General features: G+C 42.4%; 1 protein-coding gene across 1 annotated transcript; it reads right to left on the reverse strand.

The window, feature by feature from the left end:
• Positions 1–10496: 10496 nt before the first annotated feature.
• On the reverse strand, positions 10497–15189 carry LOC149303531 (vomeronasal type-2 receptor 26-like). Its single transcript, XM_089480767.1, has 4 exons — positions 15169–15189; positions 14215–14442; positions 13256–13382; positions 10497–11401 (listed from the first exon to the last, which is right to left on the reverse strand). Exons 1-4 carry the CDS (start codon positions 15187–15189, stop codon positions 10497–10499), a joined length of 1281 nt encoding a protein of 426 aa, XP_089336893.1.
• Positions 15190–15980: the final 791 nt, after the last annotated feature.

Consider the following 15980-nt stretch of genomic DNA (forward strand, 5'->3'; position numbering starts at 1 on the left):
ACAGGGAGCCAGTGCAGGCAGCAGTCACACCAAAACATTACGCAATAAACTCTGGCACTGAGTTGGTGTCTCTCTGCTCATTAAGTAAGAAAAACTCTTCCCCATGCCACCTGAGGCTGATTTGCTAATTGCTTCTCAGCAATTCTCTGGGATCTGCGCCTGCCAGCACTTTCAGCCCTGCGTTGTCTATAGGAGGGAACCTTCAAGCCTGGTTCCTCCCCAGAGTCAGCACTAGGCTGCTGTACCACCAGAGGAATCCCACCAGCACTAGGACCTGACTGAGCCTCCTCCTCTGGGGCTGGGAGATCAGGGCTGGATTCTGGCAGAGCAGGATTAGCACCTGGTGTAGCCTCAATTACCTCTTGCTCTGGAGGAGCCCCATCTCCTCCTCATCCTCCGAGACCTGCTCTTGGCTGGCCATGACAATCTTGGCCACAGCAGCCACCTGTCCTTCCAGGAACAGTCCACCCTCCAAGAACACACCTAAGCTACAATTGTGATCTTTGATCTAACCCCAGTTTACGTTTTCTATTAACTAGAAAAATCTTCAATTTTTCGGCATTGACTCTCTGTTTATTCATTCACATCTTATCCTTCAACACATGCAAGCAATGCTTCAGGACTTCCACTGCCTCATTGGCATCAGGGGTAAAAAAGAAATAGAATTGGTTATCATCAGTATCCAACCACCAGCCAACAGACAACTTCTAACAGGTTCATATAAATATTAAAAAGCTCAGGGGACAGAATTGAGATCTGTGAGATTCTACAATGGTCAGGAGCCTGAATAACAGTCTTTCAACAACACCTTTTGGGATTATTCAGCCAAAAAGGACTAGAGCCACTGCAGAACAGTTCCTCAAATCACACATCAGCCAAATGATTGAGAAGAACACCAAGACTTATGGTATTGAATGACAATGACAAAACCAGAAGGACCAAGAAGGACATGCTCCCCCTGTCCAGTGCCTGGAGTATGTAATCCATGAAGGTGACCAAATCTGTTTCTGTCCCAAATCCAATTCTGAACCAATATCAGAATGGATCCTAATAGTTGTGCTCCCACCACTCACTCCAAGGCCTTAATTTAAAAAGGGAGGAACTGGATAGTAAATATCTACGCTGGTAGGGTCAAAGCTAAGGTTTATTTAACAGGGGTATTACAATTGCTTCTCTTAGGCCTGTTACAGATGGGCCTCTAAGTACATGCTGAGCACGTACTAGGGTTAGGAAGTGGCGGCGCTTCTGCATACCCCCAACCCTAGTACGTGCTCAGCATGTACAAAATGGCAGCGGCCGTTCCACACAGCCGCTGCCATGACTATGTCACGACCACGCCGCCTCCAAACGAGGCGGTGCGGTTGTGACGTAGTGGGGCCGTGCGAGGGTGCCTAGTGCGCCCTTTCCGCGGCCCTGGAAGGAGCTCCGTTTCGGAGCTCCTTCCAGCTTTGCGTCGCTGGGCGCAGCCTTTAGATGGCTGTGCCAGTGACGCAGAGGAGAAAGGGGCCAAGCGGCCCCTTTCTCCTCCTCCCCGCCATCGCCGGGTGTCCTTGGGGCTTGAAGCCCCAAGGACACCCCTTTCCAGGCCACGGGGAAGCGGACTTTTGCCGCTTTCCCGCAGCCTGAAAAACAGCGGATCAGGGCCTCGGAGGCTGCCATTCTGGCAGCTGAGGCCCTGATACACCGGGGAAAGGAGCGCCTACAGGCCGCCCCAAAGGGGCGGTCTGTAACGCGCCTTAGAGGAGCTGCAACATGGATCCAAAACACACTGCAGAAATAATCCAATCTGAGACTGCTTTAACTGTCCTGACTCAATGCTAGGGGATTTTGGGAACTGTAATTTTGTGAGAAATTTAGCCTTCTCTGCCAGAGAGTTATGGTGCCACAATAAACTACAGTTCCCAGGATTCCCTCTCATTGAACCAGAGCAGTAAAAGCGGTCTCAAAATGGATTATTTCTGCAGTATGTTATGGACCATAATCATCTTTCAAGCAAGCATTTAGAGCTCCTACCACCCAATGGGCCAGCTCTCCTGTGGTACACTTCAGGAAACCAAAACAGTTGCTGCCATAAACAGTAGTCACTGATATATAATTTTTTTCTCATGCCAAGAGAGAAGAGTAATAGTTTTCTTGGCAAGATTTGTTCAGAGGAAGTTTGCCATTGCCTTCCCCTGAGGTTGAGAGCATGTGACTTGCCCAAGGTCACCCAATGGATTTCCATGACTGAGTATGGAATTGAATCCTATGAGTTTATTGCACAGGGCTCCTGGCATGCAAATGGAATGGTACAAAAGAGGCTGGGAAGGGAACGGAATGGATGGGGGACGCATTTTACCACACACCAGAACGACGACAACGGAAGTCCCTGTTCCGTTCCCCATTCATCCCAGACGGATGGGGAATGGAACGGAATCGAATGGGGACATCCGGCGGAATTCAGTGGCATTCTGGTGTGCTGTAAAATATGTCCCTCACCCATTCCATTCCCTTCCTGCCCCCTTTTGTACCATTCCATTTGCATGCCAGGAGCCCTGTGTGATAAATTATCTAGTCTCCAGTCACAGTCCAACACTCAAACCACCACACCACACTGGATCTCTTCCATTTATGTACTCTATCTGATCTATTTATTGGCCCACAGGTAAGGTCCATAGTTGAATAAAAGATGTTTCCTGCTTCATTTCTTGATCTAGGGAAGTAATAGTGCCACTCTATTCTGCTTTGGTCAGACCCCACCTGGAATATTGTGTCCAGTTTTTTATTCTGCTCTGCTTCCTATATTTGCATTCCAGTCACCTATGATGAACAAGAAATCCTGTTCTGGTGTGTTGTCAGTTTTTTGCTGAACTACACCATAGAATCTCTTGTAGAATCTCTTCCTCTGCCTCAGTGGTTGGTGCATAGACTTGGATTATGGTGATGTTTATTGATTTTCCCTGAACTCTTACTGACCTGATTTGATCCAACTTTGCATTATTTCCTTTGAGTGATTATGCCACATCTCTCTTCACTATTAGTGCCACCCCATTTCTTCTTGCCTTTTTCATTTCCTGAATTGTATACTATATATTTCTGTGTAAAACTGTTAAATTAACCATTTGTAAACCAGTTTGTAAGACTTTGCGGATGAATAGTGGAGTATAAATACTCTAAAATCAATCAATCAATAATAAATTCCGGCCAGAGAGAGGAGAAGGAGAGGAGCTGCTTGGCAGCCATTTTGAGACCGTGTGCTCGAGACCGTGTGCTCATTGCTGAAGGGGAGGAGCTTCTGTGAGTCACATCTGTGAGTCACAAGGGGGCGGAGCTAGCAGACTAGCTTTATATACCAACTTCCAGAGCCTTCCAGAACAGTCCGGCCAGAGAGAGGAGGAGGAGAGGAGCTGCTTGGCAGCCATTTTGAGACCGTGTGCTTGAATTTTCGTTTTCTTTAACTCAACAACTCTGCTCAAGTGGCATCAGGTTAGAATCAGATATTGAAACAGAACCTTCCCTTTAAGTGTAAGATAGCAGCCAGTACTTACCTTTAAAGAAGTATTCCCAATAGATTGACTGTTATATTTATTACTAAAGACTTTGCAGTATGTACAACGAGGGATCTGCCGCAGTCACCTGCAACTCTTGTGGGATGTTTCTCTTCTTGCCTGCAGAAGTGGAGAACTTCACATGCACCAAGTGCAAGTTGGTAGCACTCTTGGAGGAGAAAGTGCAGCAGCTGGAGTCCAGAGTAGCTACACTTCAGCATATTAGGGAACAAGAGGATTTCCTGGACTCAATAGAACTAACCATCTTGGATGAGTACCACGCAGAGGAAGATGCTAGGGTGGAAGAGGTCACTTGCCAAACAGAGGAGGCAGACAGCTGGAGGAATGTCACAAAGAGAAGTAAGCCAAGAAGGAATTGTTCAGGGAGCTTGCAGCTAGAGAATCGATTCGAAGCTCTTTCCCTTATCAAGGAGGATGAAGAAGAGCAGCATGGACAGACTTCTGGGACAGAGCAGAGGAGCCTGAGAGTCCCACCCGAGGGAACAGTCGCTGCTAAGCCTCGGAGGAGGCGTGTGGTCGTAGTGGGGGACTCCTTGCTGAGGGGAACAGAAGCAGTGATTTGTAGGCCTGACAAGATGTCTCGAGAGGTGTGTTGTCTTCCAGGTGCAAAGATCCGTGATGTGACAGAGAGGCTGACAAGACTGGTCAAGCCTACTGACCAATACCCCTTCCTTTTGGTCCACGTGGGAACTAATGATACTGCAAGACACAGCATTCAGAACATCAAAAGGGATTACGAGGCGCTTGGTAGGAAGCTGAAAGGAATGGATGTACAGGTTGTCATCTCGTCTCTTCTGCCAGTTGAAGGGCATGGTCCAGGAAGGGAGAGGAAAATAGCAGATGTGAACAACTGGCTTCGCAGATGGTGCCGCCGAGAAGGATTTGGATTCTTCGATCATGGGCTGCGGTTCCATGAGGAGGGACTTCTTGCAACAGACGGGTTGCATCTCACGCCAGTTGGAAGAAATGTTTTTGCCAACAGTCTCAAGAACTTGATCAGGAGAGCTTTAAACTGAGTTCCGAGGGGAAGGGAGACAATATTAAGGAAGGCGAAAGGGATGGCGAAAATAGTCAAACTGACATAGAGGAAACAAGGCAAACAGTGCAAGGACCCAGCAGTGGGAGGCAAAAAAACTTGCACAGGCAGCAAGTAAAAGGGAACCATGGTCTGTGATGTCTCTACACTAATGCACAGAGCATGGGAAATAAGCAAGATGAACTCGAACGCCTAGTACAACAAAGCAAATATGATATAATAGGCATCACTGAAACCTGGTGGGATGAGTCTCATGATTGGAATGTGGAAATAGAGGGGTATAACCTTATTAAGAGAAATAGGCCAAACAGGAAAGGAGGAGGAATAGCACTATATGTCAGAGATATTTACACCAGTGAAGAGATCCTGGACATCAATCATGGAAGCCAGGTGGAGAGCATCTGGATAAGAATCAAAGGGGAGGGAAACAACAAGGGTGTTACGGTGGGAGTCTACTACAGACCCCCAAGTCAGACTGAGGAATTGGATGATGCCTTTCTAGAACAGATGACCACACACTCAGAAAGGAGAGATGTAGTAGTGATGGGCGACTTCAACTACCCTGATATTTGCTGGAAGTCAAACTCAGCAAAATCCTCAAGGCCTAGCAAACTCCTCACTTGCCTGGAAGACAATTTCATGGTCCAAAAGGTGGAAGAGGCAACAAGGGGGTCAGCTATTTTAGATCTGATCCTAACCAACAAGGATGACTTGGTTAATGGGGTGCAAGTGGTGGGATCCTTAGGTGGAAGTGACCATGTTCTCCTGGAGTTTGTAATACAGTGGAAAGGAGAAGCCAGGCAGAGTCAGACACGCATCCTAGACTTTAGGAGAGCGGATTTCAGTAAACTTAGAGAAGTAATGAGGGCGATTCCATGGTCAGAAATACTAAAAGATAAAGGAGTTCAGGACGGATGGGACTTTCTCAAAAGGGAGATACTGAAGGCACAATTTCAAACAGTTCCAGTGAGAAAGAAAAACGGGAGGTGTCTCAAGAAACCAGGATGGATGACTAAGGAACTTTCAACCGAGCTAAGTTTGAAACGGAACATGTATAAGAAATGGAAAAAGGGGGAAATCACGAAAAAGGAATTCAAAGAAATAGCAGGCATGTGTAGGGGTAAAGTCAGGAAAGCTAAAGCGCAGAATGAACTCAGGCTTGCTAGAGAGGTTAAGAACAATAAAAAGGGCTTTTTTGGATATGTCCGCAGCAAGAGGAAGAAGAAGGAAACGGTAGGGCCACTGCGTGGAGAAGATGGCAAAATGCTAACAGGAGATAGAGAAAAGGCAGAATTACTCAACACCTTCTTTGCCTCAGTCTTCTCAGAAAAGGCAAAGGGTGCTCAACCTGAGGATAATGGAGCAGAGGACAGAATAGGGGAATTTCAGCACAGAATAAGTAAAGAGATAGTAGAGGAACACCTTGTTAATCTAAATGAATTTAAGTCTCCGGGACCAGATGAACTCCATCCAAGGGTATTAAAAGAACTGGCAAAAGTAATATCGGAGCCATTGGCAATCATATTTGAAAACTCCTGGAGAACAGGAGAGATCCCAGCAGACTGGCGAAGGGCAAACGTTGTCCCCATCTTCAAAAAGGGGAAAAAAGAGGATCCCAACAATTATCGTCCAGTTAGTCTGACATCAGTTCTAGGAAAGATTCTGGAGCAGATCATTAAACAGAGAGTCTGTGAACATCTAGAAGGCAATGCCATAATCACAAAAAGTCAACATGGGTTTCAGAGAAACAAGTCATGCCAGACAAATCTAATCTCTTTCTTTGACAAAATTACCAGCTTGGTAGATGAAGGGAATGCTGTGGATATAGTATATCTTGATTTCAGTGAGGCCTTTGACAAGGTTTCCCATGACATTCTTGCAAACAAGCTTGTAAAATGTGGGCTAGACAAAGGAACTGTTAAATGGATCTGTAATTGGTTGACCGGCCGAAGCCAAAGGGTGCTCAACAATGGCTCCTTTTCATCCTGGAGAGAAGTGACCAGTGGGGTCCCACAGGGCTCTGTCCTGGGCCCAGTGCTATTCAACATCTTTATCAATGACCTGGATGACAGAATTGGGAGCATACTTATCAAATTTGCAGATGACACCAAATTAGGGGGAATAGCTAATACCCCAGAGGACAGGATCAAGATTCAAAATGACCTGAATAGACTAGAAAGCTGGGCCAAAGCTAACAAAATGAAATTCATCACAGAGAAATGTAAGGTATTGCACTTAGGGCGGAAAAATAAAATGCACAGATATAGGATGGGTGACACCTGGCTGAATGAAACTACGTGTGAAAGGGATCTAGGAGTCCAAGTAGACCACAAGTTGAACATGAGTGAACAGTGTGATGCGGCAGCTAAAAAGGCCAATGCTATTTTAGGCTGCATCAATAGAAGTATAGTGTCTAGATCAAGAGAAGTAATAGTGCCACTGTATTCTGCTTTGGTCAGGCCCCACCTAGAATATTGTGTCCAGTTCTGGGCGCCACAATTCAAAAAGGACATTGAGAAACTGGAGCGTGTCCAAAGGAGGGCGACAAAAATGGTGAAGGGTCTGGAGACCATGCCCTATGAGGAACGACTTAGGGAGCTGGGGATGTTTAGCCTGGAGAAAAGAAGGTTAAGAGGTGATATGATAGCCCTGTTTAAATATTTGAAAGGATGTCATATTGAGGAGGGAGCAAGCTTGTTTTCTGCTGCTCCAGAGAACAGGACCCGGAACAATGGATGCAAGCTACAGGAAAAGAGATTCCACCTCAACATTAGGAGGAACTTCCTGACAGTAAGGGCTGTTCGACAGTGGAATGCACTTCCTCGGAAGGTGATAGAGTCTCCTTCCTTGGAGGTCTTTAAACAGAGGCTGGATGGCCATCTGTCAGGGATGCTTTGATTTGGATTTCCTGCATGGCAGGGGGTTGGACTGGATGGCCCTAGTGGTCTCTTCCAACTCTATGATTCTATGATTCTATGATTCTAAATCATTAATAATAAATAGTTATCTTATTCAAAATGTTCCATTCCTGCCCATTTTAGCTCACTCATCTGTAGTATTGCTATGTTTAAACATTCTATTTTCTTTTTTTACTATGTCTAGCTTCCCTTGACTCCTGTTTGTCACATTCTATGTTCCTGTAACATGTGTAGTGCACCTTCGGACAGTCTTTCTTACTTTTGAAAATGTCTGATGTTTGACTCGCTCTCTTATTTTTTAAAAAAATATATCTTTATTCAAAAGAAAATTCAAACATAAAAAATCATCCATACACATAAGATCCATACAAACATCCATATAGAACGTCATCCAATCTAGATCTATTACTTGACACCAAGATGTTCTAACAACAAATTTAGGTATAAGCAGTATCTTTTAACTAACAAATTACATACTATTTAACCACTAATTTTTCCTGAAGTTAACCCTTCCAACCCCTTCCTAAACCATCTTCATCGTCTTCAACTACTCCCACCTCCTCACTTTCTAATCATCTTTCTTACATTTGTGCATCCCACCCTTCTATCTTTCTCTTTCACTTCTCATTCTTCCTTCTACTTCTTCACTCTACCTTTCTCCTCTTCTCCTCCATCCTAACATCCTCCTTTCCATAATTTGGCATGCTCAGGCTTTCTAACACTTCCCTTCATCTTACTCTACTATCTACACCTTGACTTCCTTCCTTGCCTTCTCCAGGTCCTTCATTAATTAAACATGACTTCCTAATCTACCACTTATAATTTTTACTCAGTCTCCAAATCTTTTGTTTATCCAAAATGTTTTCATCCCAAATTTCAATTCTAATATGTCTGATTATCTCATAATCATCTCATGTGTTGGGAAATTTATAATTGCTATTAAGCCCACTTCTTTTCAAGAAATTTTAAAACATCCTCTCTTAAACATGAGCCAACAGTGTGATGTGGCAGCTAAAAAAGCCAATGTGATTCCAGGCTGCATCAATAAAGGTATAGTGTCTAGATCTAGGGACGTAATAGTGCCACTCTATTCTGCTTTGGTCAGACCCCACCTGGAATATTGTGTCCAGTTTTGGGTGCCACAATTCAAAAAGGACATTAACAAGCTGGAGCGTGTCTAGAGGAGGGTGACCAAAATGGTGAAAGGCCTGGAAACCATGCCCTATGAGAAGAGACCTAGGGAGCTGGGTATGTTTATCCTGGAAAAGAGATGGTTAAGAGGAGATGTGATAGACTTGTTTAAGTATTTGAAGGGAGGTCACATTGAGGATGGACCAAACTTGTTTTCTGCTGCTCCAGATAATAGGACTAAGAACAATGGATTCAAATTACAAGAATAGAGATTCCACCTCAACATTAGGAGGAATTTTCTGACAGTAAGAACTGTGACAGTGGAACACACATCCTCAGAGTATAGTGGGGTCTTCTTCTTTGGAGGTCTTTGAACAGAGGCTGGATGGCCATATGTTGTGGGTGCTTTGATTGCTAGTTCCTGCATGGTCAGGGATTGGACTGAATGGACCTTGAGATCTCTTCCTGTTCTATGATTTTATTATTCTTATTAAGTTTTGTGCCCTTGACCTCATCCCTATCTGTAATGGCCTTATGTTCTATCCTTTTAGCTCTTTGTTTGAGTCCTGTCCCTACTCCTTGTTGCATCATAGGGTTTTGCCAGTGAGGAGTGACAAAACATAGGTGATCATGGTTGTTCAAAGATAGGGAAACAGGGATTCAACCTGTTCTGTTTGGCTTACACTCACCCTGAAATCTTAGTTCTGCAACTGTGGACCTCATTTCCACAGGAAACAAAGGCCCGTTATAGACGGGCACATAGTACATGCAGAGCGTGTACTAGGATTAGGAAGGGGTGTGACTTCTTCATGCCCCTAACCCTAGTACGTGCTCTGCATGTACAAAATGGTGGCACCCTATACAGATAGGGGCCGCCATGTTGACATCGTGGACGCCATTGGCTCCTCGCTGCGTCATTTCCGTGGCACAAGAAGAAGCGCCATTTTGGCACTTCTTCTTAGCGGTGGCAGGAAGCCTCGCAGTTTGGCCGCTGGGGCTTCTTGCTGCCGCTAATGATGGTGCAGGCAGACTGCCACTTTCCGGCGGTCTGTAATGTGCCTAAGCTGACCCCTTTGTGCTCTCCTTCTGTGAGCAAAGACTTTTTTTAAATTTAGGTTGAATTTTGGCAATGGTTGCTGCAGAAGGGTCCTTCAACAGGAATGTATATGTCCTGCACCATTGTTTTCATTGTTATATCTTAAAATTCTTTTTTTTTTACTGTTTTAAATTAGTGCAGATTTTACTGGTATAGTTTATTTATTTTTAAATATGGTTAACTTTTATTATTTATATATGTACATGTTTATTTATTTCAAGGATTTATATCCTGCCTCTCTCCCACAATGGGATTCATTATTATTGTCTTTTATGCACGCTTTGCTAGTAACCTTTCTGGGGTTCCATGTTGACAGAAATCAATCAATCAGTCATCATTGATCCAGGTCACTGAAAATAATTTATATGCGAACAAACATCAACAAGTAGTAGAGAAGAATTCTAAAACTTTGAAAAAATAAGGACCAGTTTATGCAGTTTCTGGGAGGAAAAGGGAAGGGGAGGGTAAAGAATGGGGTGCATATCAAAGCCAGGAATGGAGAACTTTTCACTGTCAAAATATTGCAAACATAACAATATTCTACTTTTTAAACAGCATTATAAAACAAGGGGATGGGGGCAGTTCCCCACTTTTGTTAAATGTAAAATTTGATTTTATCTTCCAAATTAATTTAAAAGCTAGGCACTTTAGGGAAAACTCTATATTGCTAAAGAGTGTGAAAGAAACATTGAACAATATTCTGGTGCATAAATGCAAATAACCCAAAAATAAATAATTCTGAAGTGTACAATGGAGAGACACATTGTTCATATGTTCCTTATTATTATCTGTTTCCTATTCCTGTTTAGTTCAGGTCTCATTACAATAATGTAACATTTAGGGAAAAAGATGCAAGTCAGCAAACCAGCACTGGAAACTAAGATAGAAAAGATCTCCACAGCTACTACATATTTCCCCTTGGTGCTCACATAGGTTGGAACAAAGGATACCCAAACACTGCAAAAGACCAACATACTGAACGTGATGAACTTGGATTCATTAAAACTATCTGGTAGTTTTCTGGCAAGAAATGCAACCATGAAACTGTTGACGGCCAGAAACCCCAGGTAGCCTAGGACACAATAAAACATAATCAGAGACCCCTCATTACATTCTGATACAACATATTCAGTTACTGAGTGAGTGTCAACATCTGGGAATGGAGGAAAGGTTGCCAGCCACCCAATACAAATAACAACTTGCATAAGGGAACACGACAGAACAATGGCACTAGAGAATCCCCTCCCAATCCACTTTCTTATCCTGCTTCTTGGTTTCTTGGCCATGAAAGCCAGAACCACTGTGATTGTTTTTGCCAAGATACAGGAAACGGCCACTGAGAAGACGGTGCCAAAAACAGTTTGTCGGAGGAGACATGTCAGTTGCCGAGGCTGGCCAATGAATAACAGCGCAGAAAGGAAGCAGAGCAGAAGAGTGGTGAGAAGAATGTATGTGAGATCCTGGTTGTTGGCTTTAACAATGGGAGTGTCGTGGTGCTTCATAAATGTCCCTAGAATCAGAGCTGTTACCACAGAAAAGAAAATACAAGTGCAGGTTAAACTAATCCCCAATGGTTCTTTAAAAGACAAGAAACTTATCTCCTTGGGAATACATAAATCCTGTTTTTTGTTAGGATACATTTCGTCTGGGCAGTTATAACAGTCATTCATATCTGAAAAACAAGCGAAGAGGTTTCAATCTGGTGTTCATGTTGCAGGTGTTGGTAACTTATCATGAGCATTCATCTTGCAGAGCCCAAAGCTTATGTAGTCCTATGACCGAATAATGAACTATTCTAGGGCAATGATATTAATGATCATGCCCCCATGCTGTGCCACCAACTATGATCCGACCTGGAACCAGGTGACCTGGAAACAGTGGTACATGCTTTCAACTGGACTTCCGTAATGCCCTCTACACGGAGCTACCCTTGTACCTAACTCGGAAACTTCAGTTAATTCAAAACATGGCTGCCAGGTTGGTCACCAGAAAATCCAGACTATTTGAGGTCCAAACTATTTGAGAGACTGCATCTTGCCATATGAACCTGCTAAAGCCTTAAGATTTTCTCAGAAAGGCTTTCTCTTAGTCCTGCCACGATCCTAGGCTTGCTTGGTGAGGACACAAAAGAGAGCCTTTTAGGTGGCTGCTTCCACTTTTTGGAGCTCCCTTCCACAGGAAGCTAGGTTGGCTCCTTCCTTCCTTGCATTTCACTGGCACACAAAAACATTTTTATTTAAGCAGGCTTTTAAACATATAATAAGGAAAGGGTGGAGGTGTTTTTTAATAAGGGGTGTGTGTTTTTAGTTATGTTTTTAACTTTAATATATTTCTGTATTAATTTTATACCATTTTAACTAGATATTTTTAATTGTTTTTTAAGTTTTTATGGTGATGTTTTAAGAATGTTTTGTCTTGTTAGCTGTCTTGGGTCCCTTTTTTCAGAGAAAGGCAGCATAGAAGTGAAATAAATAAATTCACCTTTTATTGTGGAATTTTGGGGAAATGTACAGATAGAAAATAAAAGATTTAAAACAATAAAATAGCTTATCATATTAAATCATATTAAATATAACAAGAAGTTAAAACAGCATTAAAAGCTGAAATAATTAAAAATAATATACAAATATGTTTAAAGTTAACAATCATAGAATCACAGAGTTGGAAGAGACCGCAAGGGCCATCCAGTCAACCCCCTGCCTTGAAGGAAATCTAAATCAAAGCATCCCTGACTGATGGCCATCCAGCCTCTGTTTAAAGACCTCCAGGGAAGGAGACTCCACTACACTCCAAGGAAGGAGTTTGTTCCACTGTCGAATAGCCCTTACTGTCAGGAAGTTCCTCCTAATGTTGAGGTGGAATCTCTTTTCCTGGAGCTTTCATCCATTGCTCTGGGTCCTAGTATCTGGAGCAGCAGAAAACAAGCTACAGTAGCTCACTCCTCAAAATGACATCCCTTCAAGTATTTAAACAGGGCTATCATATCACCCCTTAACAATGTCTGCTCCACCCTGCCACAGTGGAAAATTATATTTGCCACTGTGGAATACAATATCTCGGATTGTGGTTGAGTCTCCTTTTGAGGTTTTTAAACAGAGGCTGAATGGTTTATGATTTTATTTACCCATTAGACTCATTCCACTTTAGCACATTCTCATTCAACCCAGCCATACCAAAATGTTCCTTTTTCTTCCAAAGGCTGAAGAAAAGTGATTTGCTATGTTCTATAAATTTGCTATGGGCCTGAACAGACAAGCCAAAATAAAGCTGCTTCGGGTCACTTTGGAGGTATGCTGTTTAAATGACACACACATTTTAAGAGCCCAGAGGCTGCGCCAAAGCTGCCCTCCAATCCTTAGGACTTGAGCATGGCTTTGGCGCAGCTTTTGGGCTCTTAGGATGCATGCATAATTTAAACAGCATACCTCCAAAGTGACCTGAAGCAGCTTTATTTTGGCCTGTCTGTTTGGGCCCTGTGTTTCATAAATGTGCTTCTCCTGATTACAGACTAAACAAACATTCTTACCTTCCTGGCTAGAAATCTTCCCCTTTGGACATGAGATGCAGGTATAGCAGCAAAATGGTTCCCCTTCCTTCAGTTGCTTTCTAGTACCTGGGCAGCATCTCTCTGTGCATAAAGACAAAGGCTGTGTCTAATTCAGAAATAAAAAAGAAAAGAAAAATCTTGAGAATAATGAACTCAGGAACCTTTGGATGCAAGGGTCCTCTTCATTTTTTCTCTAAAGCCATGTTTCTGTCACTCATCCACAGCTTTATCACTGATTAATACTAATACTAGAAGTTCTCAAATGACTTCAGATAGTAGTCTATCAATATCTGAAAGGTCAGAGATTCACAATTCCTGATGTAGGTAAAATGAATCCTATCAGGCACATGCCATGTTGATCTATGGAGACCTATGAAGAAATGAGTAGCAATTAAATTAATACATCTTTTGAGATGCTTTAAAAATATTGACAAAAGTTATAAGTGCTTATAATTTTGGATCAAATCCATTGTTTCTGTTATTTTAAAATTGTTGAAATTTTTGTTCATAGAAAACTGGGTAGCAACCAAAAAAAAGTGAGATTCCATTCATAACCAATATGTAGTAAGTTTTGTTTTGACTGAAACTTTTCTCCAAGTTGGGCAGGTTATACAAGCTATATACAGGCCTTTTGTGGTCCTTGAAGGACCTCCCCATTTTAAAAAATCAGCATGATTTGAGGGCCATTTGTACCCCAAAACCACACAGAACCCCCCCCCCCCAAATGTGTGAAAATGTGAAAATATGGCTTTATAAGCACAGCTTTGCAAGATATTTCCTAGTAATTTATAACAATTGTATAATTTCCCCCAGGAACTATTTCTTAGGCATCTTGAGATAAGATCAATCCACTGCAACTAATTTTACATGTCAGGAATGAGACTAAGCGCTTACTTGTGTATCAAAGATTTCCTAAACTGCTTGTGAGTGGATCCTACCTGGTTAAACCAGCCATGCCATGTTATGGAATCCTCCCTGATGCTGAACATTTGTTCAGGTGACGTCCAGGGATCCACATGCCCAACTTTTACTCTATGAAATGACTGGTTGGAAGCAATGATCCAATTAATAACATCATATCCAGCAATAATCTTTCCATTCTGGTCAAAGGATATCTTGGCTCCAGCACTGTTGTTGAATGAGACACTTCTTAGAAAGTGGTGAAGCTAGATAAAAATGGATGAGGCATTTAAAAAAAAAAAAGCTAAACACAAGACAAGAGTTTACTTTTTCCATCAAAAGTACATCCATATTTATTACTGTCATTAGTTTCTGTGGCTTTAGGGAACTTTCTTTTCCTTTTTCTACTCCTTGAAAATCTAATGCATGTATTCCCTTCTGCTGAAAACTATTTTTGTTTCCAAGGATATAAAGGATATGGCATTATAATGTAATATTTTCTGCAGCTACATTCCACAAGAGAAGATAATTGGAAGTTTGTGTTTGCCCATTCTACTTTCCCCAGAATGTTATAGCACGATGTAATAGTAAATGCAATTTGGGAAAACAAAAGAGTTGGTAGGTATCTAAAATAGCAGTGAATGATACATTCACCTTCTTTCACATGAGACAACTCTCTTGCTACTGAAAGAATAGATAGGGATGGGATACATTTGTGCGGCTACACTCACAGATTTCCTTAAGAATATCTAGGAAGACAGGCCTCACTGAAGTTCGGCTTCCTTTGGAATAGGATCATTGGAAGATTTATAATGTTTTGAAATTGCTATATCAGCATTGATTAAGACTTAGCAATAACGACACAAACTGCACTTGTTGGGCTAAAAGTGGCCACAACTTTTTCTTGGTCACAGTTGTAGAAGTGCAGCTCCAGCATGAGTTCAGATCTAGGCATCTGTCAATCCACCTGCCAACTGATGGGAATGAATTACCCATTTCTCATCATCCTCCATCTGGATCTGGGCCTTATGCTAAAAACTGAACAAGAGTAAAAGTCTATAAGGATTCACAAAAATGACAAACAAAACCTCAAAACCATGAACAGAAATACAGAGGGAGGGAGGGAGGGAGGGAGGGGATGAAATTCTATGAGGGAAGTCCAGGGGACTGGCCCTTAGCCAGTTTGCACATTGCTTCCAAGCCTCAGCTTCAACTCTCCAGTCCCCTCTGCCCCACAAGCCAATAGGAAGACCCTGATTTCCTGCCTTTCTCCAGAACCTGGGAAACAATACAGGTTTCTTCTGGGAAGAAGATCCCCATCAGTGGAGAAAATAGCTCCTGTTTGCTTCCTTACTGGGCCATAAATGGTGTATCCCTGGTAAGTCGGGGAACTCTTCCTGACTGCTCCTGATTGAGTCTGAAATAATAAATGTTAGCCAGGCCTTAATCTCATCATGGTTAGACTATTGGAAAGTGCTGTATGTCTGTGGGGAATAGAGATTTCAAAATCTCACAGTATTAATTTCATTCTGTTTCTCCAAATCCAACCTGCATTCTTGTTCCTTTCTGGTTTCATTTTGGTGTGGAAGTAAAGCTGAACATTCATTGTATTTTAAAAAACACACAAAATAGATTTTTGTATACACAGTGGACACATTTTTGTCTGCATTAATGCACAAAGTGGATTTGTGATTTAAATGGAATGAGACAGCACATCATCTTGCTAAAATAAATTGCATGTTGAAGAAAAGTGTCCATTTATTTTCTTCCAAGTCATTTTTGGCCATTTGGCTGAGCTTTTCTT

Source organism: Sceloporus occidentalis, unplaced genomic scaffold (assembly GCF_023333645.1).
Source record: "Sceloporus occidentalis isolate IW3139 unplaced genomic scaffold, rSceOcc1.0.p SCAF_14, whole genome shotgun sequence".
Classification (NCBI taxonomy): Eukaryota; Metazoa; Chordata; class Lepidosauria; order Squamata; family Phrynosomatidae; genus Sceloporus; species Sceloporus occidentalis.